General features: G+C 42.1%; 1 protein-coding gene across 1 annotated transcript in view; it reads right to left on the reverse strand.

Moving 5' to 3' along the window:
• The window catches only part of FRMPD4 (FERM and PDZ domain containing 4), a 206,960-nt gene that overhangs the window by 95,051 nt on the left and 84,878 nt on the right, over positions 1–27,031 (reverse strand). The window contains exons 3-4 of the mRNA XM_013976686.2: positions 12,584–12,744; positions 8,238–8,340 (exon numbers count right to left, since the gene is read on the reverse strand). Of these exons, the coding sequence (XP_013832140.2) occupies positions 8,238–8,340; positions 12,584–12,744 (264 nt within the window). The remainder of the gene's footprint in view (positions 1–8,237; positions 8,341–12,583; positions 12,745–27,031) is intronic.

Here is a 27,031-nt window from a genome sequence, read left to right on the forward strand (position 1 = left end):
TTGCAACCAGCCCATTTTTCCATGTCCCGTTTTAACTGTTGCTTCTTGACCTGCATACAGGTTTCTCAGCAGGCAGGTAAGGCGGTGTGGTATTCCCATCTTGTTAAGAATTTTCCAAAGTTTGTTGTGATCCACACAATCAAAGGCTTTAGCATAGTCAATGAAGCAGAAATAGATGTTTTTCTGGGATTCTCTTGCTTTTTTGATGATCCAATGGATGTTGGCAATTTGATCTCTGGTTCCTCTGCCTTTCTAAATCCAGCTTTCAGTGAGTAGCAGGACAATATTTTGAAATATTCACTGATGTTCACCTCCAAGCCCATTTCTTTACTCTGCATCGTCTGCTGTTTTGTTTTTTCTATGGTCAGCCAGACAACATGCAATCATGGCTGCAGGACAGACAACATACCTAGATAAATACCTAGATTGGACTTCCCTGGTGGCTCAGACGGTAAAGCGTCTGTCTACAATGCGGGAGACCCGGGTTCTATCCCTGGGTCAGGAAGATCCCCTGGAAAAGGAAATGGCAATCCATTCCAGTACTATTGCCTGGAAAATCCCATGGACAGAGAAGCCTGATAGGCTACAGTCCATGGGGTCGCAAAGACTCGGACACGACTGAGCGACTTCACACTCACAAGGGCTAGGAAGGATATTCTATAAATGAGAGTGAAGCTCCTTCCTCTCCAGAATGGGGACTAGCGAGAGGCTGGGAGAGATGGGGAGTGCCTTGGGGAAAGCAGAAGAGCACCAACTTGTGGGTGCCTGGGAAAGGACAGGTGTGCTTCCCGTCGTTTGAGAAGCTGATTCTCTGGGAAGAATCACTTGGAAACCACCACATAGCCTTGTGAAATTAAAGAGTACAGTGACCTATGTCTTCTTTCCTAGCAAGAACCTGGAAGGTGACAAGATCACAGAAGGAATTAGCTTTGGAATTATTCAGTGTCCCATTATGGCTCAGGAGGAGCAAGTGTACCCAAGATGACAGAGACATGGCTTTGGAAGGGTTGAAGGTGGTGAACAAGGGATAACAAGTAGCTCCCTGCCTATGTGAGGGATCAAAAGTGGACCAGATGGGCACAAAGATGTCTCAGTGAATTCTAGTGAGATTGATGATGAAGCCAAAAACAGGACACACACTTCACCTTTCCAACACCTTCTCCCACTGCACCAAGCCCTGCAAATGTAGATTCTGCACCACAGCAAATGAGATGAATTGACCATGCCCTAGGATAAGGATTTGGAATAAAATTTAGATTATTACACGTAACAGATAAATAACAATGCACATCTGAGGGAATGGCCTGAGATTCCTGCCAACCACAACCTCCACTGTGTTGCTTGTAAAAACAGAATCTGGCCTTGAACACCTGAGACCCTCTACTAAAATATCTAGGGAATTAGGTTTATAGCTTGATCCTGAGCATGTTCTGACCACAGGCTCACCAAGATAATTTTTTTTTCTTTTCAGCTACTTATACAAAGGGCATGGAAGAATTTATAAATTGTTAGTTCTAAAGGATTAATAGAACATGGCATAAAGCCAATAATTATCTTTTTCCATTTTTGTTCTTAATTCAAGTAAAGTACTTGTTCTTACAAGGTAAGACATTCAGTAGTCTCAAACATAGGAGATCACTGAAAACATGCCCAAGCTTACATTTTTCTCTGTTTCTTCCATCTCCAACGTTGATTTTCCATACTTGAGTTGCTATTATAACCTTTATAAACTATGGACTCAAATCTCCTTTTCTACTTTATCCATATTAGAATGTTTCCCCACACTTTCCATTTTCTAGAATCCCAAACTTCTTTCTCCCCAGGCAGTGTAATTTACAATTGTCAGAAAATGTGTACACTGCAAGTGTGGATTAGGTGAGACCACCATCTGTAACCTCAGCATACTGAGGGGCTCTTCCTTTGTGTTTTCACTGAAAGCGCTTGCTGGTTTTACTACAGGGAGGCTTTATTATGTCATACACCATCATGCATATTTTATGTGCGAGATGCTCAGTAGATGTTCATCGCTTTGTTATTTTACTACGCAGCACCAAGAGGCATCTAAGCCCAGCTGAAATTAGGAAGGTGACCTTCTGAATATATTCTTCTACAGACACAATGCTCTGGGAACATGATCTGATGAGGAGGGACTGACAAAAAGACAGATATTATTGTTAGATGGGTCCCTTCTAAATGCTTCATTTCACTCTTATTAAGCTTACCAGGCTCCCACTGATCACAGTGAGCAGGTACCCCTGAGCTCTTCCTACAAAAATCAAGACAAGCATTGGGCCAACTGGTGATAGGAGACAGGCTATTTTGTCCAACCTAAAATTGGAGTGGAGGTGTCGATGGGGTGAAGGCACTAAGATCCAGATTCTCGAGCCCCTTTCCAGCTCTGTTGTTTGCTGGGTCCACTAAGAACCTAATGCACTAGACAGCTGGCTTGGTCCCTTTGAACTACCAGGGCCCAGTCATTTGTACTAGCTTTCTACTACTCCCACTGCATGTCCCCTTCCTGGCCCTGAGCAATTGTCCAGGTTAAGCAAGTGCTTCAACCTCTCTAAGCCTCAGTTTCCACTGAGGGTAGAATGAATACTATGTGCCCGCACGGCTGTTGTGAAGGCTACACAGGAGGAGCGAGTTAAGAGCATTCACTTAGGAGCTGGACTTGGTTTCCCTCCACTGCTTACTAGCTGTGGGATCTTGGGCATATTTGTTAACTTTCCTGTATCTCAGTTTCCCCATCCGTGCATCCTGTGCATGCTAAGTGGCTTCAGTTGTGTCTGACTCTTTGTGACCCACGGACTTGTAGCCCATCAGGCTCCTCTGTCCATGGGATTCTCTAGGCAAGAATACTGGTGGGGGTTGCCATGCCCTTCTCCAGGGGATCTTTCTGACTCAGTGATTCTTTACCAGCTGAGCCACCAGGGAAGCCCAACAATGCTGGAGTGGGTAGCCTATCCCTTCTCCAGCAGATCTTCCCAACCCAGGAATCGAACTGGGGTCTCCTGCACTGCAGGTGGATTCTTTACCAGCTGAGCTACCAGGGAAGCACTGATAAGGGAGGGCAGAAGCAAATGTTGAGATTGTGATTCAGAACATTTATCTAGGCGATGGATATTTCCATGTCTGCCAGTTGAAAAGTGAGTGTCTCTCAGGAGGGTCTGGAGTTCCCAGAGACAAGTGGAAGATCCATTTTACAACTCCCTCTCTGTGTATAAACCTGCCCATCCAGGCAGGACCAAGAGCCACCCTCCATCACCGTCACTACATTCCTGCGAATTCTTGTTCACCCCCATGGAACATTCCCACCCAACACCCAACACGATCCTCCCACTGAATAGAGTGCAATTACCTAGCAGTCTCCTCCGTGAGGGCAGAAGTTCTGTATTTATACACTACCAGCATTCTACATGACATTTGCTATCCCCTTAATGCTCAATAATTGTAAGCCCTATAAATTAATTAGAGAAATATAAAAAATGAATCTAATTGGATTGGCTAGCCTTGGGGGAATGGAGCATGATTCCTAATGTTTATGAGCAATTATATGCCACAGTTTTTTAAAAATAAAAATTTGGGGACCGTTTTAAGTTAATTTGTCTAATTGTGAAAAGCCAAGGGAAATTACCCTTGGATGCTTCTAAAGAGGAAAGACATGATAACTTGCAAAGGGCATGAATTCTTCAAAGATTTCTGTCTACCACCACTAGAAAGTATGAGTTAAAGTTAACAATTTAGAAAACTATGAAATGAACGGAATTCATCTAATTTCAGTTGCTGCAATTATAGTTCTTTTTGAGGACACATGAAAAAACCCAAATGTGGTTACTATAGCAGTAAATTGGTCTGCCAGAAACTCTTTCATTTTCTCAAGAAAAAAAATTCTACAATAGAGCAGCCAAATGATAAGAAAAATAATCCACAAAGAAACACAAATATATCTAGAAACAAAAAAATGATCCATGAGCAAAAGTGGCAATGGGAAAAAAAAAATACCAAAATGAGACCAAACCATGTAGGCAAGTAAGTGGATGCCAATTTTTAAAGAGAGGATTTTACAGTGTTATTAAAAAGATGAGGGTTTTCCCAAATTTCCTCAATGGGTAAGAAAATGAGATATTTTATCAAACAGAAAGGGAATTCATCTTGTGTAAGATACAGACGTTAAAACACGTATCGGCTGAGAAGCCCAATAAAAAAGAGATTCTTTTATAAGAGCTGGATTTTCAGTGGAGTATACATATGGCAGATAGAAGACTAAACTGCTGGAAAGACACATGAAAATTTTCTAATGGATGAACTTTTTCATTAGTGAGAAATGCACTATTTGAAAATTCTGGTTTAATGAGTTTGAAGGTATCTGCTACAATAACTACACAACTTAGCTGCATCTCACCTCTGTGAATTGCACTGCCACCGTACTCAGATTTGCTTGATTAAAATAAAGTACCCTGTTTCTTTTATAAAGGTACATTTACTGCCCTGAGATTAAAAGGGAGTAAGTTTTAGGATGATGTGTTCACCCTCTCAGTACATCCAGGCCTATGTGTGTGTTTGTTTTAATTTTTTTAATGTATTTTATTTATTTTTGGCTGTGCTGGGTCTTTGTTGCTGTGCAGGCTTTTGTCTAGTTTCGGTGAGCCGGGGCTCCTCTCTAGTTGTGGTGCTCGGGCTTCTCATTGCGGTGGCTTCTCCTGATGCAGAGCACATTCACCTACTGAGGACTTCAGTAGTTGCAGCACCTGGGCTCAGTAGCTGTGGTGCACTGGCCTCGTTGCTCCGTGGCATGCGGGATCTTCCCAGACCAGGAATCCAACCCATGTCTCCAGCATTGGCAGGTGGATTCTTTACCACTGAGCCACCAGGGAAGCCCCGGGCCTATGTGTTTTTATCACTAACAAAACCCTTTCAAATCTGACAATTCCCACATGTGGCTAATGTGGGGGCTTGTCTGTCTTGAGAGGTCCCAAATGAATAGATGTGATGTAAGCTCCCTGAAAGCTTGGCTTTGGCTCACCTGTCCCTGTAGATCGGGTGCCTAGCTCAGTGGCCTGCATCTAAAGTAGGTGCTGTAAAAATGTATGATAAATTGGTGAAAAAAAAATGCATGTTTTCCTGAGGGATGGATTCATTTATCTCACATTGAAACTCACAGAATAGCTGTAGGAGGGCTTGAAGAAAACCATCTAAATCGTCATTTGCAAAGAGTGCTGTTCAGAGCCCACTCCCTTTCAACACATCGTTAGTGGGCACCTCCTGCAGGCCTGGCATTGGACCTCGCTGTTGGGACACAGCAGAGGACAACACGGACAAGGTTGCTTTTCTCACGGAACTCGGGATCCAGGTCACCTGATTCAACAACATCAAGCATCACTGCTGAATCAAACTGTGTCCCTGTCATCCATCACTGAGACAGCAGCCAAAGGATGCTCAGACTGCATTCTAAGTCAATTGCAAACAAATGGGATTCGCCAGAACTTTCTAAAGGAGGCAATTGACTTTAGAATATAGTCTGAGGCGATGCCGCTTCTTTCCTTCTCCTTCTAGAAAGAGTGGGGGAGAACCAAGGAGCTGTGAGAAGGGCCATGAGGCTGTGAGAGTTCAAATCCCTCTGTCAGGGATGAAGTCAAGTGGACATCTTGAAATATAGCCAGTCTGCCTGGTACTGTACCCAAGAGGTCTTGCAGGAAAGCTAGTGCCAAGATGCTGCCCTCCTCTTCTGCCCCCAAGGAACCCACAGGTGAGTCTCATGGAAGAGCCAGCATGGGCACTTCAGGAACACAATGTGGGTGACAGCCAATGCTAATCAGAGGAGAAGCCACAGTTCACCCCGAAAAGGCTTGAACTGTGACCTCAGCTCACCCTCGGCCACCTTAGGGATGTGGAAGGGGGCTGGGCTGAGATAATGGCAAGAGAGTTTTATGTACCTGCTTAAAAAGCATGAGTGCTTTCCACGTCAACCCATTTAAACACCACACCCCATCATCAAGAATGTGGGAATCTTGCGGTAATCATAACCCCATCCTGAGTAAAATCCAATACATATATCATTTGGATTTTAATCTAAATTTGGCTTAACCAAAGAAAAGGTGATTGGTTACCTTAAAGTTTCCTAAAGCAGGGGTCAAACCTTTTCTGACAAGATCAGATAGTCAATATCTCCTTCCCTGTGGGCCCCAGGTCACTCTGCAGGTACCGGGAGCAGACCTTCTTAGATCCTGATCTATCTAAATGAACGGGTGTGGCTGGTTTCCAAGAAAATGTTATTTATGGGCTCAGAAATTTGAATTTCAAATTATTTTTCTGTGGCACAAAATATTCTTTTATTTTTTGCCCAACTCTTTTAAAATGGTAAAAACCATTCTTAGCTCCTGGGCTGTCCAAAACAGGTGGCGGTTGGATTTGGATCGCAAGCTGTCGTCTGCTCTCCGCTCTTTTAATTGGTTCATCTATTCAACAACTCTTCACTGAGCTCCATTATATAAAAAGTGCGATACAGATTTTTGTTTACAGAGATGCCATTTTCTTTCACGATGCTTTAAACCAGAAGGGAAAAATCTTTTTCTGAAAAAAAGAAAAAATCTTTCTAAATGCCCTGAAAGGATGGCTAGAACATGATCACACGCTTAGACGACTTTTTCTCCATCTCTGTCTTGCAGCAGGCGATTTAGTCACAGCAAACACAAACAGAGATATTTTACTTCTTCTGTCATCCTCTGAGCACAGAAATCAATAGGACTGATCACAAGAGCGTGTGTTTAGGGGACAACATGAGGGCCATGCAACCTGTCATCAGCCCCACCACTCCAGGACGTGAGCCCACAGAAGGCTCAGAGCCTGCTGGCCGAGGTGTGTCCCCCCGACACCCACATGCATCTCAAGAGAGACTGGTTTCTAAACGGTCACATTCCAGCTCCCCCCAAGGGCTCTACATGGCGGCAGCACTCCTGACCCCTGCGTTCCTGGTCCCCAGGAAGAATGGCACCTGCCCTAGGGTGACTGACATGCTGGCTCCCCAGGAGGAACTCAAGGGGATCTGGACACCCCACGAGCCCAGGCACTTTGCCAGCCAGTTGGGAAGGCTCCACTCTGAGGCCAGCACTAAAGTAGGGTGACCAGACCAACCACCTCAGAAGGACCATCTCAGGATGTGGGCCCTTTGCTGCTAAAACTGGGATGGTTGGTTACCCTAAAAATAAGTGTCTATTTCTGTTTATCTGTCTTCTCACCACTGTCCCAGTTCCTCCCAGAAGGTGTGACCAGACAGCACTTCGGGGTAAAGCAGAAGCTGAACTAAGCTTGGGAAAGAAAGTTTCTCCAGAAAACCCTAGAAATACATTTTTGCCTTTCTCAGGGTACAAATGTACCTTTCTGTTATGAGAGAGCGTTGTTAGAAGATTCCTATTTCAGTTTATTTAAAGTGTCCTGAGAGCCTTCTGCTTCCATCTCGCCTCAGAAGATCGGTTTATAAAAGATGTCACACAAGCTCATCAGTATCCCTCGATGCTGGGCAGTATGAGGGGGTCCATTCATCTGACAGATACAGGTTCATTTGGAAAACTTCACAAGACTCCTTTGCACTAGATTCACCATGGAAGTAGAACTCTCATGGGCTTCAAAGAGGACTGTTGACCATATTTTAACATCATATAAAAAACATTTTCTGACCCCCCCCTTTAAGAATATCACATAACATGATTTACATCTAGGCTGAAACTAAAGCAATAAACCAAGCACATTTTTAAAACTGTTCTACTTTTGACCTAATGATCCTGTTACCTTGGTTGATGATTTGAAAATTCAGTAATGAATCACTCAGTCAAGTATGAAAAATTAGTGAACTGCATGTTTCTGTATCCATGCAATTACGTTTAGAAAAGTATTCACCACTTAAATTGAACTCAGCAACGTCATGTTGATCTCCTTGATTATGGAATATCAATGTGTTAGTTATTTTGAAAGGAAACAAAAATGCAACACTTGGTTAGAGCAGTGGTAATAGGACTGTTTCATTCAGCGTCTGCAGCCCGAACATTAACAGAACAGACAAGTAGGTGTCTGTTTACAGAGCCTGGTGATTTACGTTAGTGCTCAGTGTCAACAGCACTTTCAAGGTGACTGGGTCAGCTTGTGTTTCTGCTCTGAAATGGCCCACGGGAAGCCCTCCCTCTGCAGAGTGAGGTCTCAATTGCACAGCCTCCTGATGGAGCCCGGGTGAGCAAGTCACTTACCTGACTAAGTCGATGACTCGCTCCCTTGGTGCGGCGCTGACTGCCTCATCGTTGATCATTACAATCTGATCTCCCGGGATCAGCTTGCCTTCAGATGGGCCACCTGGAGACAAAGGAGAGCGAAGAGCAGGTGAGAAGCCCAGTGGTCATCCGTCCATGTGTAGCCTCTGCTCCTAGTCATGACTTCTTGTGAGCAATGGATGTTATCAGCAAAAACAAACCCCACCCACACATGGGTGTTCTCTTCAATATCCTTGCCAACATTAGACAGAACTGGGGAGGTGGGTGGGAGCTTTGGGGAAGCGCCCGAGGCCCAGGGTACACCCGGGCTGATGAAATCAGAAGCTCTGGAGGTGGGATTCAGGAATCAACATGGCTCCTAAACTTTCCAGGCAAGGTGGAGACTGGTAATGCTTCCCACACTTTAACAGGCATATGAATCACGTGGGAATGTGTTGACCTGCAGACTGACTGTGTAGGTGAGGAAGACAGCAGGGGGACAGGTCGCCTGTCCTACAAGGTCCTGGTGGCTGCTGAGGCTGCCAGCCAGCTGCCCACACTCTGAGTGTCAGGGCCCTTAGAAGAAGGTATTTCACCTGGCAGCTGAAGTTTCGACCACCTGAGCACACCTGGATTTGAACACAGCTACATTTGCTTCCTCTGTACAACAGGGAGACGGTACACTGTGGGGGGCTGGAAGACAGCTGAACACGAGGGTGCCAGGAAGGACCTACGGGATTCAACTTTGTCTTATGGGTTTTGGGGAAGAGGGTTCAAGGAAGCAGGGCTTTGCTCTCAGCAACTAGGGGGAATTCTATTATGAGCATTTAATACATATTGCCTGACAAGTGGGAGGAAGGAAGCTGGCTTTGGTAAGAAGCCATGGTCCAGCATGAAAGGCTGGGAGATGAGGGCATTGGGTTGTTTCTATGGTTCGGACTGTGTCGGGATGTTTGTGGTGGGGCTCACATGTGATTGCAGAGGATTTGTCATCCATCACAACCTCTTTCAATTGTTTTTCCAAGGAGCAAGTAGAGAACAAATATTTGTTGAGCATTTATTGTGTACTAGGCAACAGGCTAAGTGCTTTAACTAGTAACCTCACTGAATGCTATAATCCCTTCCATATAATGACATGACTGAGGTTTACACGAGGGAAAAGAATTGCCTGGAAGGGTTGGACTGGGTCTCAGCTTAGGTCTGTGAATGCTTCCATGTTCAAGGTGACCAGCATCTCTTTTGAACTTCCTCCTCTAACTCAAAAACTGGTCACTGACAGGTCTCTTGACACATAAACTTAAAGACATAGCTGCATGAAGCACACATTTGTACTAAATAAGACCTGAAAGCAAATGCTTTGATAATATGAATTGCCTTCACATGTCTAACGGAATTAGCCCCTAAATACTGATCTGGTGCTATATAGTACTGGAATTTTAATTTTTTTCCAGAGGTCTATCTGGATAATAGGTGCAACTGAAAGGTTATTTTTCAAATGTTGTCAATTCATGTAGTGATTGAAATGGACACAACACTCAGAACATGAAACTCAAAGTAATTCAGCTGGTGTCTACCCACCAGATATTTGGCATACATGTCTCTCAATCTGGAGGAGACATTTGTCTCCTTTCCGTGGAGTGAGATAGAGGGGAGAACCTTTATGTGGCCCTGTATCAGTGATAGAAATACTCATTTCCAGATGTGGGAACTGAGATTCAGTGTTTGCACACAGAAGGAATTCCGAAAGTCACTTGAGGCTTTTGATGATGACTGGATTACATATGAGCAAATCACTCAAATTCAAAGAAATGGTTAGAAGTCAAATGCTGTTCAAATACAGAAAAATCTCCAAAGCAACTGTTTGCAGAATGGATGTTAACTAATCTTATGAGAAAACCATACGCAGATGAACAAGACTTAGTCTTACATTTGACCTATGTTTTTTGATTACATGGAAATACTCTTTCTTAAGCAAGAATTATAGGAGGAAGGAATATACAGTGCCTTCCAGAACATGAAGTGGGGGAATACTTCAGAGGACTCTCATGCCCTTTACTCTGAAGGCTGGCTGGTCTGCTATAGAATAATCTGATCTTACCATTGGAATCACTTGACTTCAATAGAGTTATTTTATGAGAGAGAGGATTTGTATGACTGCATTAATTCTTAAAAATGACTGGAAACAGTGCTCTTTGACTTTAGTTTTCGCTTTTCCTACTCTTCTCAAAATTGTCTTAAAGTAGGTAAGAGTGTAGGAAAATTGAGGGCAAGGAAGGGAAGAGGCTAAAGGAACAGTAAGTCAATACAAGAAAATGAAAAACCAAACCTGAATCTCCAGTTAGCACTAAGGAGGACATATACATTGGAGAATTCCAGAGATGTTAAAGTGTCCCCCTATGACAAAATTGCATATCCAGTGGGACCCCTTTGAGGAAAAAAACGTGTGTGTACACACACACACATACATATAGTACTATATATATGTTTATATGTGAATGATACATAATACATGCAAAAGTATAAACAGAATGGTCTTACTATATGTACGCTCTCCATGTATATGTTAATAATGGTTAACACTCAGTAGTTGGAACTCAGGTGATTTTTAAAAAACCTTTATCCTCTTACTACCTACATTTTTTTAAGAAGAGCATATGGATTATTTCATTATTATAAAATACAAAAAATCTCTTTTATTTTGAGAATAAAATTCTCAAGTGCATCGAGTTCAAAAACTATAATCTATAGCTAATAAAATAAAAAGCTCAGCAGACAAAGTATGAAGCTGTGTGATGAAGCAGTGGTAGGAGTGAACAGGAAACTTACTCTTCTCTGCACAAGTCTAAAGAGGTTAACTGTATCTGCAGTCCTTGCTCTGGGCCATATTGTGTCAAAATGAGGAAAAATGAAATCCACTTTAATGATCTATACTAGCCCACTAGTTGGCTTTCATTCCCCCTAACTGACAGACTCAACTGGCCAAATATTTTATAGTTTAACATTAACAGATATTAATCTGGCATCCTTCCAATGCATTTTGTTCCCTCCCTATGGTCCTCCTTATCCAAAGGATGTAGAGAAGTTACATCACACTGAAATGGAGGGGAGTTAACACGGAAGCTAAAAACAACCTAATAAGAGCAGAGGCAGGATTCAAGTCCACCAAACCCAGGCAGTCTGATGCCAGAGTCTGCACTCTTGACTACAGCATTTTCCTTTTGAAATCTGTTACTGATTTGAAAAATACTGGAGAAAAACAGCATAGAAGATACTTTCCTTTTGTCTGAAAATAAATCCAGTATAAGTTCATTAAAATAAGCATATAAATACACATAATTAATAAATAATAGGAAGAGCATGGTTTCTGGCAAAGGCAAAGGCAGCCCATATCAGACAATGATACCACAGTCCATTATATTCAACTGTGTTGATAGTGGGACATCTCTACACTGAGAATGACCGAGACCAAGTACATTCATTACTTGATCCTATGATAGAATTTAAGAGATTTGCCACATACTGCATCAGTTAGCATTTACAGTATAACAAGACATCCCCAAACTCAGTAGGGTTTCCTTTCATGCTTATGGGTCTTTAGAATGACTGTGGATTGGCTGATCAAGGGCAAAGTTAGCTGGGCAGTTGTGCTGTACACTGAAGGTAGTCTGTAACTTAGCTCTCAGCTGCAGGCTGGTTGCCTTACAGGTTCATCTAGGAGCTCAGGATGAAGGGGTAGCAGCCGCTTCAGGGAAACTCTTCTTACGTCTATGGCAGAAACCCAAGAAACGAGCTCAACTAGGCAAGCACATTCCAAGCCTTTGTTTATGTCATCTTTATGTCATCATCTAATATGACACTGGCCAAAGTCAATCATCTGGTTCAACCCAACAGCTATGGGGTAGTGAAATATCTTCTGCCTCTAGTGGGAAGAGAGGGGAGTACATTTTTGTAAAAGAATGCAACCACCCCCAAAGACCTAAATCCTAGAGAAACTTAACTATAACTTTCTGGTAAGAAGTTTGTCCAGAGCTGACTGAAAACAGCACAATGCCTGCCTCTTAATACATGCATTCATACATTAAGAAGTGGGTCATCTCCATGGTAACAAATGATGGATTGGTGTTTTGCTAAGTCTGGCAATATGATGGATTTGGAAGTTTAAAAGCTCGCTTGCAGAGCCATTTTTGTACCTCTGCTGGTCTGGCTTTATCCAGGTGCTGGGAAAACTTAACTATACTTCACAGACTGAGACGGAACAGTATGGAACTTATGAAATGGAACAGTGGTTGTGCTGGCATGGAGTGGCAAAAGGTCCTGGAGACCAAGCAGCGGGGTTGGGTGCTTACCTGGTGTTACTGAGCGGACGACCACGGGCTTCTCACTCCCTGCCACGAAACCAAACCCCAGCACAGGGTCCCGCCTCATCTCCACCCTCCGTGGGGCTGGAGGGATGACTGGGCAGCTCTCCAGCCGAGGGTCATCAAATGGGATTGCTTGCGTCATGTGACTGTGGGCAAAGCACACACAAGAGGGACGAGGCATTAGTGTATGAGTTTCAGGTCACAGCACCTTCTCTAGCTACAAAACCATCTATTCTCTGTTGGGGAGAGAGCAGGGAAGATGTGGGGAGATGCACTGCCATGCTTCTTCCTTGAGCACCCCAGGCCCATATCTGCTTCAGGCCTTTGTACTGGCTATTCCTCACCCTGAAATCCTTGTCCTGCAGATATGTGTGTGGCCCACCCTCATCTCTCTCAAGTCTGTGCTTAAATGTGGAGCTTAAAGGGAATAGAGAAAAAGACAACTCTTTATCAAATTATAACTGATCTGCTGAGAAAGAATCTCAGAATATTCTGGACCTTTAGTGGGTAACACATATGGCTTCTGACTCCAGTGAAATTGAAGTGATGGGGATCATTTGGGTGGCAATGGGTTATCCTGGTGTCAAATACAGTCCCCCTTTTCAAAGTTGAGGAATTAACTCTTGGTGTTTCTATTCCAGAAAAACATTCAAATGATTTAAATGTTTTTGTTAACACCTAAACTTTGGAAGGCTTATCGATAATCTAAACTTGAAATCTGTACAGCCTTCAAAAATTTTCAAAATGCTTCCATAAACAGCTCATTTGATCCAGAAAACAACCTTAAGCATGAGAGAACAGAGCAGGTATTATTATCTGCATTGTACAGGGAGGAAACTGAGAATGGTGGCTTATTGTCACTCAGGGCCCATGTGCCAGAGAGTCAGGTCAAAAATCAGCTCCTGTAAGTCTTCACTCATGCACATCATCCAAGGCAGACTTCACTGGAGAAGAGTTATTAGTGTGAACACTAGAAATCTCCTTAAATATGTAAGCCAAGATTATTTCAGTGACACAGACTTAATTCAATTTTTCTCTCTCTAATCTTCTTCAATAAGGGAAAGATCATTTTAAAATACCTTGAAAAGATGCTACTCTACACACCATCTGGACAATGTATTGTTTAAATGTAATCAAGAAGGAAAGAGAAGGAGGAACACTGTGGTCCTTCAGTGTAATTCATAAGAGTTGAGAAAAATCAGTGAAAACCCTCTTTTTGGCATATATCACTGGCTAGGAAAATAGAAGTTTAAAATCCCTTTGAAACAGAAAGGAAGGAAATGTCTTTTGGATCCAGCAGTTGGTGATCTGGAACACCAGCAAAAAGAGAAGTGTTAGTCGCAAACTAACCCATTGTGGGTCATGTGCTGACACTCATCTGTTACCTCCTTTCATCTTCACAAAGCCCACTGATAGAAGGAGTTGGACCCCACCACCTCCTCTTTGTAAATGCCCAAAGAGGAAGAGGAACTGGGCCAGAATCACACTCTTCTCAGGTGTAAAGCCAGGTGCCATTCACATCAGGTCTTCTGATTCTAAGCGTCATGTGCTCGACAAGCTACATCATTGGCAAGGACAGTGCAGAAGGAGAACGTGGGGCCCTCCTTCCACCAGGACTGAGAACTTCAGGGCAGCAGAAGGTGAAACCTGGTCCAGGGTCCTGTGTGACTGTAGCATCACATGCCCATGAATCCGGCCTTGCTGGGTGCTATCTCCAATGTCTCACTGGAGTGGTGGCCTCCACAGCAGTACCTGAGGCAGATGGTCCCTTCCCTCCCTGGTGCCGGCCCTGCACTCCACTGAGGCAGGGGCTGCTTCCCGCACCCCCCGGCTCACTAGCCACCAGGCTGGCCCGCTCTGGGGGCATCTGCTGCCTCCGACAGTAATCCTAGTTGATGGGCTCCTCTACTACCCTCTGCCTGGTCACCGTGGTCTCTGCCACCGGCAGGCCCTCTTCCACGGAGGGCTGGAGGTGGACATTGCTGGAGCATCTGGGTATTTCTTCAGACCCAGTCCCTTGCTGGACTTGCACCTTTGTGCTCAGGATATAGTGGCAGCAAGGCAGCCACCAGCTACAGCAGCCTCCTGCAGCCACTGGCTGGAGCCACAGTGGGCCCCTGGCCCAAGCAAGACTCCATGGGTGAGCAACAGGTCAACCAGTGACTGCTAGTGGCCCTGCTCAGCTATTGGTCGGTTCCACAGTAAGCTCCTCCACCAACTGAGGGAACAATCGTAACTGTCAATCAGGGAACTTTAGTGGCCCCGCTCAGCTATGAGTTGGTTCCACAGTAAGTGCCTCCCCCAAGTGAGGGAACAGTAGTAACTGTCAAGCAGGGGGCTTTAGTGGCCCGGCTCAGCCATTGGTCAGTGCCACAGTGGGCCCCACTCCCTCCTTCTGACATAAAAGGAGCCTGAATTATGACTGAGGGAAGGTGGTTTTTTGAGGTGCTCATATGCCATCTTCTCAGTCTGCCAGCTTTCAGATTAAAGTTATTCCTTGCTCCAATAACTCGTCTCCCAGGCCAGAAACAGACGTGGCTGTTTGTGCCTGTGGGTGAGTGGGGTTACCAGGGGGGCGTGGCCACTGTGCTGTTCTCTTGTGTCCTCTGTTAAGAGGGCTCCATCTCAGAGTGTAACAAGAGAGAAGAACAAACCCGACTCCATGTTGGATCTGTATCTTTAGCTCTAACCCTTGTGCCCTGTTGTCTCTGCTTAGTCAAGCCGCCTCTGCACCTTTGTAAAAGAACATTGCCTTGTTGAAGGTTTATAAGAACATTGTAACCAGACCTATGTAATAAGAAAGAATACTGACACCAAGAAGTTGGTAACAACCAGCCACACCCCTATTCCCTTTAGTATAAAAGAATTCTAACTCAGGTAATATGGGACTTCTGGACACCAGTTCACCATCTTCTTGGTTTGCTAGCTTTCTCAATGAAGCTGCTATTCCTTGTCCCTTGATTTACTGGCCTGTTGTGTCGCGATTGGTTCGAGCTTGGGTTCAGTAACATGAGTGTGCTGTACTCTAGCTATTTTTAGAAATGCATCTCTCCTTTTATCCCCAGAAGGAAGAAAGGAAAAAATGGAGAGGAAATCCACATTCTTTGGCCCTGAGCTCTGAGTTTGCAACAGAATCCACAGAAGACATATTCTAAATGATGAAGAGGTCGCAGAGGTGACGTAGCTTTCTAATAGTCATAGGAGCTGTGTTACAGAGAATCAAATTCTGGCTGGCATAACTCAGTTCCAAGTGTAGAGTGAGACTGGGGAAGATGAGTCCCCATGTTGCTGCCAGTACTGTGAGAAGCTTCCAGCAGTGGTGCCCAAACTTTACTGCATATTAGAATCATCTGGAGAGCATTAATAATCCCTAATGCCCAGGTTTCACCCCAGACTAACTATATGAGAATACCTAAGGGTGAAAGCCAGGATCACTTTTCAAAAAAGATTTCCCAGGGGATTCCAAAGTGTAGCAATGTTTAGGGATCATTCATCTGTGCCAGGAAGGGTATGTTCTAGTACCTTCTAGATAACAGGAAAAGGGGCCACAACTAATGTCCCTAACAACCTCCCATAGCATCCACTGCAAATGTAAGTTAAAATATTTACAGCATCTCTAGAAAGATTATCTTCTTTCCACTTACATGATGAAGTAAGTCTCCAATTTTTAATTCATCATTCACTTAATAAGTACTACAATATTATTTTATTAATATCTGACATTTATTAAACACTAATTTCATGCTAAGCCTTTTCTCAAGATGCTTTCCATATGTTAGCTCATTTAATTCTCCAAAACAACTCTAAAATGCATTCATTTATTCATTTCGTTAAATGTTTATTGTACACCCACCGGCTTCTCAGTTCTGGGGACACAACAGGAATGAAAGCAGAATGAAAAATATGTTCACTCTAGTGGGCAGAGACAGGGAATAAACTAATGGATAAGATGTATGGCTTATCAGGTCATTATAAGCACTAAGGAGACAAATGATGCAGGGAGGAAGGCTGCAGCACTGGTGGGTGAGGGTATTGCCAAGTTATACGAGGCGTCAGAAAATGATTGGAGGAAGTACATTTCAGCAGTGCAAAGGTCCTAAGGAGAAGTGAGAGCAGCCAGTGGTCAGGGGAGGTGGAGGCAGTGAGGGGAGTGGTAAAGAACTGATGAGTGGTCGAAGATGACACAGGTTCTAAGAAGAACTCTGTCTTTCATTCTGAGTAAAAGAGGAAGCGGTTGGAAGGTTCTGAATGGAGATGATGTGCCAAATACCATACTGAGAACAGACTGAGGGCACCCCGGTGAGCAGGGAGGGCATTTCAGGTCCCACTGCATCAGTCCTGACAAATTATCACGGCGCCTTGGAACAGGGTGGGGGCAGATATGGCAAGACATCCTTGGACTTTTAACATATTTGGAAGCCACTTTGACAGAGAAGGGTTGGGCTGGCCCTACCACTATCTAGCAGTGTCATGTGGACCTCAGTTTCCTTATTGAGGATAATAAAGGATAAGAAAGGTGATAATAAAGGACACAATCTCATCAGATCGCTGTGAAAATTAAATGAATGAACAAATGTCAAGAACTTTGCAAACTCTCTCACATGTGGGAAGCACTCAAAAAGCATCCACTGTTATTTTCATCTCTGGAGTGCAATGAACAGAAAGGCATAGATTTCAGACATTATGAACTCATTCAATCTTAAAATATGAAAACAAACTCAATGTTTCAATTGCCTATAGCCCAATGCTCAGTGAGATGCCTCATAAATCCTAAGTAAGCTCTGAGGCCTTCAATTTGAAGAATCGTATCAAATGCAATGACAGTAAACACAAATATACATCGACGTGCATGAAGTAAAACAGTATCAGAATACAGAAGAAGAAAATCTAGGCTCCTCTAGCAACTGAATCAAGATTAGTAAGTTTTCCTCCTCTGTGTTTCAAAGACTGTTAAGTGACCTTGGAGTGAATGAGTGAGACATAGGAGCAGGCCCTTTCATCCCATAGAGGATCTGCCCTCAGTCCCTAACACTTCCCCACCCCAATAAAGTTTGAAACTTACAAGCAGGTGTGTATTTTGTGATTGCTGCCTGTTCTAGTATTTTCTCTTTTGTTTATTATTATTTTTTAATTCTATTTGTTTTTCTTGCATTTAGTGGATAACCTTCCACTGTTATTATCATTTTCTTGCTAAACAGGTTATATTTTCAGAATACATTATCCTTAAATAATCAACCGCTGTCTCTTTTCCAGTAAGAATGGATTCACACTAAAATGTTTCCCCATGAAACATCATTTTGCCCTTTGGGTTATGCAAGTATTTTTTGGCTCTCTCCCTGCAATAGTTTTTATAAAGATGCTTGAGTTCTTTTATAATGAGCTGAAAAAGCAACATCTTTTTACCTGCTGAACATGCTTCAGTGAATTCTGATGCTGAGCCTTGAGGAATACAACTGATGAGCTACACAAACTTTCAGCCCCTGCCCCAATCTTCTCCAAAAAACACATGCAAATAAGCTAGACATCTCTGACCTAAAAATCCATAGTGTATTAACTGAGATGGAAAATGTGTCCACTGAGATTAAATGAACAATCTTCCTGTCTTTGACAGATTCATTTCAAAAGGAATGATAGGAATTCTGCTGCCTAACTTCTCAAAACAAAAGGAAAGGGCTTTCTTTGAACTCAAGAAGCTTTTCTTCCTCAGCAGAAATAAAAGACTGATACATCCAAAGTATCACAAAGAACTACTTTGACTAGTAAAATGTGCCCTATAAGAAAACCCATTAATACAGTAATTTCAGCTTTCCATTCACTTATTAGAGCCAGTGAGGTCCTTCATTGGAATACGTGCTGAGCAGAAAGATCTTGGAAGAAGCAAAATTAAAAGCCATTACCTTTGGTGAGGAGTTAAAGAATATAGAAAGATGGCAGCAGGTGGAATCCCTAGGAAGTTAAGATTGGAATGAAAAGGAGTATAAATAAACACACGTGCCTCAGTTGTGATTGAGAAGGTCATTGTTCATGTTACCTTTCAGGGATGGGCAACTGTGATTCCATGAGAGCATTAAGCATCAACATATAATATTCCCATCTAGCTAGCACTAGTATGGGGTGGAGACAGAGGCATTCTTGATTTGCCACTGGACGCCACAGTGCTTTTCAGGGCCTTCCCACTGGATGCATGACACACTTCTCCACCCCTTGACTCTGTTAACATCTCATTGCCCAAAGCATGTCACATGGTTGAGCCCAGAATGACAAACAAAACACACCTGTGTGGGTGGAAATGAGCTCTTGCTTTTCTCTTGTCACCATGAGAAGACATTCTCAAGGTTGCTGTCTCCCCTTTAGCTTGGGCTCTGGAATGGACACGTGTGGAACAGACCAGAAGTGGAACCTCAGTGAGGAGCCAAATGAAACACAGCTGCCCCTCAGCCTAGATCAGCCAGCTGAATGAAGGGTAACAAATAATGATTGCTTTATGACACCTACTTTGGGGGATGTTTGTTATGCACCAAAAGTTCACTCATACTATCTGTAGTTCGTGTTTTCAGTAGTATTTAAAAACTCTGAAATATCACATTCAAAAAGGATTCTCTCTACCAACCCCATTCTCCATACCACTGATGGCTAAATATATTACGTTTTACAAACATTACAGACACTTCCAAAGGAAACTTCTCCCCTCAATATCCCAGTTGACATGCAGGCACAGGCACTTCCTGCTCTGTTCTGCATGACTTTCTCATATCTCTGACTGGACTTGAGTAGTGGTGGCTCCCAAGCCAACATTCCAGAAGCCCTGTTGTGACCTGTGAGGGGCCCTAATAAGAAAGGCTCTGAGCAAAAGTGCTGAGCCAGACCAACTAGAGTTCCCCAGAATACGAATGTCAGTAGGAAGGAAAAAAAAAGCAGAAGTGTGAATTATTGAAGTTGATAGGTTACAACTCAGAGGGGATCATGAGGTAGATTAGACCCCCAGGATATGTGTCCAGTAAGTCAAAATTAGGATGATGTGTGCAAAATGACACACTGAAATGAATTTTTGCTTTCTTCTCACTGAGGTTTTTTCTCTTCCTTAACTAGTAAGGTAGACAGGCTTCATTCAGTTCCTTGCCTTAGGGAAGATGCATTTACAAGGGCCCAGAGCAAAAGCTGACACCAGAAACTCTCTCTCTTGACTTGTTTCCTTAAAGTCTGAGCAACTGGGGTTAGGAGTCAAGGGCAGAGGACCCCTGTGAGGTGACAGAAAGTTCAGGAAAGTTAGCTTGGTGGTAAATCTAGCAAAGCACCAAGATCCATAGGCTGAGCCTAAAGAAATGTCAGAGTCAGTGAACTTCAGGGGACCATGAAGGCTTGGAATACAGTATCTTAGGACTGAAGACCACAAAAAGGCCTGCTGGAATTTCTGCTCTGCAGAGATTTCAGGGACTTTTGAATATTCCACGTGATTATATTCGAATTGCCAATCAGCAGAAATCTAATATGACAACACACATGAGTTGAAGGATAAGATTTATACCGGCTATGTGAGTAAACAGCATCTTTGAGGGAAAGGTGAAAGGAGAATTGAAAGAGAAGTGATGCCATTGGAGAGAAACCATACTGTGGAGTGATGTCAAGCTAGGAAATTCAGGAAGTATTGCTAATGAGGGTCCTAAAACTTCTCTGAATCTGGAACTACCTCCTAGAGCTGCTTCTCATGAGGCTAGGAGGCTCTACCACTCTGTATTTCCATTCTCATACATCCATGGGATTCCATGTCTTTTAGGATATAATGTATTTTTATACTCAACAACCCCCACTTCCTTTTTAAAAAAAAAAAAAAACAAATCCAGACAAGCCTCTGTCTTCTGGAATGAAAAGAGCCCAAACAAATCCCACCCCTGGAGGTGAGTAAAATTTAATATAAACACAGATAACCAGACATGATGTGTTTCCAGGTCACATAACACAGTGAGTCTCAGGCTTTTTGCCTTCATGAATATATAGGCAGATTATGAGTTCAGGGGAACTTAACTTTCACTAATCAATTTCACAAGCCACTGTCAGTCAATTCCCACAACATGTCAGGAGTATTTAAAGATTTAGAACTGTTTAGTCAAGCTTGGAAACTTACATAGTACTTTAAAAGCCAAGAGAATCCAGAATCCTTACTTAAACTTGTTAGAGAATTTTAGGAGGGTTTGAAAAAAAATGGGGTTTTTCCTTAAAGGGTAGACAAAAGATGAAAAAAAAAATTCTTTTCAAATTAATTTATAGATTTTATACCATCAAATAAAGATAACTCAACAGTTCTTTTAAAGAATTCAACAAAGAGAATTCTAAATTTTATATGATAATATAAAAGACACTCTGAACAAGAAAAATACTCTGGCTGTAGAACCCTACAGGATCCTGAGACACTGGGACAAATAAAGATAAGTATAAAATGATGGAGTAGCAGCTTTGACTACAACAAAACAAAGGTTCCAGGGTAAATTTAGGGATAAATGCCTGTTTGAGAGAATTCAGTGCAAGCTTTGGCACCAAAGAAAGTGAAGTACTTTAACATGTCAACAATATGGTTGCTTTCAAAACAAAACCATTAAGTGCAGTAGAGTGACCATGAAAATCTTTTGTCCTACTCAGGGGTAACTACCTGGTAACAGTGAACTAAAAGAGTTGTTTCTTCAGAGTAAAGGGGGTATTATAATAATGAATGAGAAAGTAGCTTATTTTTTAAAAGAAACTTGGATTGTGGTAAGAATATAGGGAAACAGATGTTTGCAAATGATTCTAGCATTATGTGCTTGTTTTATTGAAAATTATGCAAATATGTATCTATCAAGACAGCAGCCTTTGAAAACCTGAATATGAATTTTTCTAACCTGTTTAAAAAACCTCCAAATGAAGAATTTCAGTGGACTCATTTGTGAAAATATGATAAATGGCAACATCTTCCATTTTGTTTGTGAGAACAGCTGAAGGACATCAAGGAATACAGAAGCTTTCCAGCTGAATTTCAACAAAATCCCTTGCATGGATGGAAATGAAAAAGAGTATTTCCTGATCTAATAAGCAAGCTGGTGAAACACTTTGTCCATTTGTTTCTTCTTATGTTTCTATAGTTCCCTCTTTTCTCCACTGACAGTGATTGAAACCAAGTAAAGAAATAGGCTGAACTTGTAGCCAAACCTTCAAAATTTATCCAATGAAGCGGTAAATCAAAATGCTCAAACACCCTGAATGACTTTGTTGTCATTTAAAATATTAAATACTTGTTAATGCAGTGGTAGTAGCAAAAATGAAGGCAAGTCATTAAAATGTGTATTTCATCTTCATCTCATTTTAACATCTATTCTTTATAGCCACATATATATTACATATACATAACATGAATACATGAATATATATTAAGGGGTATGTGTTTAAAACTTTTTTACTAATAGGCATACAAAAGCTACAAACATGGACATTTCTGTTCTGTATGATCTAGGGGGCTCCTGACTTATTGTGTGGCTCTAAAAGGTGTTCTATATACTCGATGATTTGAGAGAATAGCATTGAAACATGTATATTCTCACATGTGAAACAGATTGCCAGTCCAGGTTTGATGCATGAGACAGGGTGCTTGGGGCTGGTGCACTGGGATGACCCTGAGGGATGGGATGGGGAGGGAGGTGGGAGGGGGGTTCAGGATGGGGGACACATGTACACCCATGGCAGATTCATGTCAATGTATGGCAAAAACCACTACAATATTGTAAAGTAATTAGCCTGAAATTAAAATTAATTAATTAAAAAAAAGAAAAGGTAAAAGGTGTTCTATATACTCAAACAGAATGGACAGAATCACTGATATCCCAAAGCTGCTCACAGCTCTTGAAAAGTCCGGCTCTCACATTCAGAAATATTCAGCAGCATTCTTAGAAACCAAAAAAGGAAGTCGGAATGCTGCTGATGGGAAATGGTGCCTTTCCACCCAGTTTATCTGATCCTACCCCAGGCACCAACATGAGACAGAGTGGCCCTGGGTTTGAGTGCCTAAGGCACAGACAAGTTGATGGTTCTGGCAAGTGCTCTTGCTTTGGGCTTCACTAGATTGAACCCTTTGGGGTTTGGAAATCTAACCATCCCAAACTGAAGATGTCATGGATATCTGTTCCGTACAGAGCATGAAGTATTGCATGGCTGGACAGACTTTTTCTTCTTGATAGATTCTTTTTTTTTTAATTTATAGGAAAAAATATTTTTGAACAAAAGACTTGATAACAATGAGCTAAGCCTTTGTCAAACATGTTAAAATCATTACTTTAGGTGTGAGAGTTTGTCTCCATCAAACTAGATTCTACCCATATTTTAATGTAGTATGTGGGGGTTGGTGAAGAAACAGGAGGCCCCCTCCTCAGCCCAAGGGGTGGCTGTATATCCTTATGATCTATGCATATTTGAAAATTTGTTTTATAAGTTTGTACTTAGAAAGTGAAAACAATCCCATGGTTCTTTCAAATTCAAACTATAAGAATGTGTATAACAGAAACCCTGATCTAAGACAATATTTTAAAACATGAATTGATTTTAATAAAAGATATTTTTAGAGAGACGATTAGGCACACTTTATAAATTTCATGATTTTCTAATCTTTATACAAAGGATTTCAAAAAGCGATTACGTGGTAAGGGCTCACTTTGATGACTAAGAACTTATGATGGAAGTTAAAAGGCACTGGTAAGGAAATCACAGAATCAAAGGTTTAAGCCAACAGTCCTGCGTTAATTAAAAACTTGTGACCTCTTAATCTTTTCTTCATTAAAATAATCATTCCTACCCCCTACTTAGAGCATTTAGTTTTCTTAGACATAAAACTACCTGACTGCTCAGGGTTACACATCTATTCTGTTCTGGGTTAGGTCTGTTTGCTTGTATTCCCCTTGTTCTAAGCCCCATTACAAGGGAACAGAACCTCAGCCTCACATCCCCTAGATCCACACCTGGCTCCTTTTCTGTGAGCTCTATGTATTGGGATCTTGCTCCTGTGGAAGGCAGTAGGTGGGTTGCTGCTCTCTGGCTTCCACTGGTTTCAACCAATGGAGGTGCCTGTAGGGGAAAGCAAAGAGGAGGACAAGGAGATCAGCGTATTTCACCCTCCTGTTCTCTCCTTGGTTTGGTCCAGGTCTGAAGTGACTTCAGCCACTCTGAATACTGTTCCTGTCATATCAGGCCCCTTGCACGGCTCCAAGATCATACCATGCTCCATGGCAGGCCTCTTGAGCCAGCCTAGTGATGATAACAGGTCCCAGCTGCTGCAACTCCCTGGGTGCCTCCATGACACTTGTTAAGTTTCCTTATCTGAGCCCACATCCATCCATTTCCTGCCAGAGCCATGCATCAAGCCTCTCTCTTTCATGAAGCAACCTTGTAAGTCCCAGGAAACAAACTCTGTCTCTGGGATGGCACTAATAAGGAGTCTCCCTGTGCTGGCTTCCAGTGATCAATGTAATTCTAGCTGCTTTTTTGATTCTTAGCTGTGAGATGATAAACATCTCTGATGTGAGAGAAGCATTGTGATCAATTGTAGGGGATTCCCTGGTGGCTCAGATGGTAAAGAGTCTGCCTGCAATGCAGGAGACCCAGGTTCGATCCCTGGGTCAGGAAAATTCACCTGGAGAAGGAAATGGCAACCCATTCCAGTATTCGTGCCTGGAAAATCCCATGGATGAAGGAGCCAAGCAGGCTACAGTCCATGGGGTCATAAAGAGTTGGACACAACGGAGTGACTTCTATTTGTTTCACTTTCTTTGAGATCAATTATTCAACTGATATTTAATTATAAGATAGCATACGTGTATTTACACCAGTGCTTCTCAAAAACAAACAAAAACAAAAAACCTTCTAAAATTGCTTATGAAATGAACATTCTTTCTGAATTAACATATTTCCTGCATATAAACCTTTAAAGACAATGAAGACACTGAACTGATGTGCTGACCACTGTGGAATCCATTTCAATTTGCCTAATTTGACTGAGATGCAAGCTCTTTTTATCTTGAGGTATGCTCTCTTTGTCTCTCTGTCAAAGTGTTCTGAGTAAACTTTTATCTTTGGTCCATATTACATAGAGTCAAATTTGCAAGACAGAGAATATCACTGAATTTGAGAGCTGGATGATCCTGACTAATGTTTTTATGTTTTAGAAGAGTTGATATGCTCATTTAAAGATTTCATCTACAGTTTTCATTTCCTTCAAGTTGGCAGAAGGAGTTTTCAAATTCAGTTAAAATCAGTCTCTTTTGTTATTTATGGTGGATCAAATCTATCAACCATTTATTCAACAACTATTTAACAGAAGCTTTCTACCTGACTGTGCCCAGGATATGGCTATGTTTCAGACCAACAAGCTTATATTACAGTGCAGGCATCATCAAACTTTAGTCCATGGGTTCCAAATGTGATTTCTGCCTGATTTAGTAAATAAAGTTTTATTGGAACACAGTCACACCCATTTATTTATGCATTGTAGCTGTTTCCATGCTATCATGGCAGACTTTAGTAGTTGTGACAGAGACTGGCCCACAAAATCTAAAATAACTACTATCTGGTCCTTTACAGAACAAAATTGCTAACACCTCTACCAATGAAAGGACTGAGACAATAAAAATCAAATAAATATGAGCTATATCATGTACTGTCAGAGGCTGGTAGTTTTTATGAAGAAAAATACAGTAGGATAGAGCATGAAAGAGAGAACGGATTGTTTCAACAAGATGGCAGTGGAGGCCTCTCTAAGGAGGCTATTTCTGAGATTTGAATGAAGTGGGGAACTAACCTTGGAAGGTACTAATGAGAAAAATATCCTAGGCAGAATAAATAGCTGCATAATGAGACCTTGAGAGAAGAGTCTCAAGGCCATTGTTTTAATCAAGCATTAATGCCTTTATTTAAGAAAGCTTTCATGAGCATCAGTTTACTATGAAGTTCTCCTTGGTTTTATGCTTTCAAAGAAATTCACAGCCATTAAAGAAATCCCAACCCTGTAAGAGGAGCCAGATAGATAAAGTGTTGAGTATAACAGATTGCTGACTTCCCTGATGGCTCAGTGGCAAAGAATCCATCTGCCAGTGCAGGAGACCTGGGTTCAATCCATGGGCAGGGAAGATCCCTGGAGGAGGGCATGGCAACCCACTCTAGTATTCTTGCCTGCAGAATCCCATGGACAGAAAAGCCAGGCAGGCTACAGTCCATAGGGTCACAGAGTCGAACACGAATGAAGCGGTTTAGCATGCATGCATGCATAAGAGATTGCTAGAGGCAAATGTGATGGAAGGGTTCACTCCATACTTCAGGGGGACAGTTCATGAAGATGGTCAGGGTACCTCAAGGGCAGTGAATGGGGACCAGGAAAGACTTCACACAGAAGATACCCATGAAGTGAGTCTATAGATATGAAGTGGTGACTACCAACAGGAATGGAATTATACTCCCATCCAAGGGAAGAGTAAGCAAAGCCATAGAGGCATAAAAGAAACTGGTGTTGGGACAGCTGTAAGTGTTGCTTGCTGGATAATGGGGGAGAATGTTTAGGAGACAGCACAGTATCTAGGAGATAGGAGGTTAGAGAGGAAAACTACAAGCCGTGTTAGAATGCTGCCCAGTATCAGTCAGACACCTTTATGTAAGCAAGAGCATGTCCTTCCTGGAAAGGTCAGAGGCTCTAAAATCTATCACACAATTAGGATCTGGTATGCAATGGGTTGAGGGAATAAAAATCCTGAAATTCTCTCCACATTCTAAGAGACGAAAGTAGGAAATCTTAGAAAATAAGATAAACATAGTTCTTAAATATTAACTTGAACACACATATTATTAATTTTATTAATGAATCAGAGTATTATTCATTTTGAAGGCTATAGTTCAAAGGACCACAAAATTTTAAAAGGACTCAGACTGAAACATTTTTCCAGTCATGTTTTCAGCCTTAGCAAATGAGATGCAATACATCAAGGATCTATTAGGGCTTGTTTAAATTAATGTCCAAAATAGGTCCCACTAATTCAAGATCAAATTTATCCTTCAAGGACTCAGTTCTATTTGTCAATACCACCACAGAAAACCATTTCAACAATTAGTCTTTTATCAACATCCAGTTCATCTACTCAGAGAGATTTTTGTCATCATTAAAGACTATGAATTTAGCGCCTACAAAATGCTTATTGACTGTGTCTTGTGAATCTAATTGTAGGATCTAAAAGGGTAAAATGTTTGTCAGTTTCCTTAAAGCTGCAAAATCCCTACAGCTAGACTGGTAATCAATTACTTTAATTGAGTTCAATTCAATGTGTTTAAGAGATGACTTTTATGTTAATGACACTCTAGTGTCAGAGGCAATAACAGTCAAGTCACATCCTTGAGTTGATTGAGATGCTGAACAGAGCTGGTGGCTCTCAACCT

Source organism: Capra hircus, assembly GCF_001704415.2.
Source record: "Capra hircus breed San Clemente chromosome X unlocalized genomic scaffold, ASM170441v1, whole genome shotgun sequence".
NCBI classification, from domain to species: Eukaryota; Metazoa; Chordata; class Mammalia; order Artiodactyla; family Bovidae; genus Capra; species Capra hircus.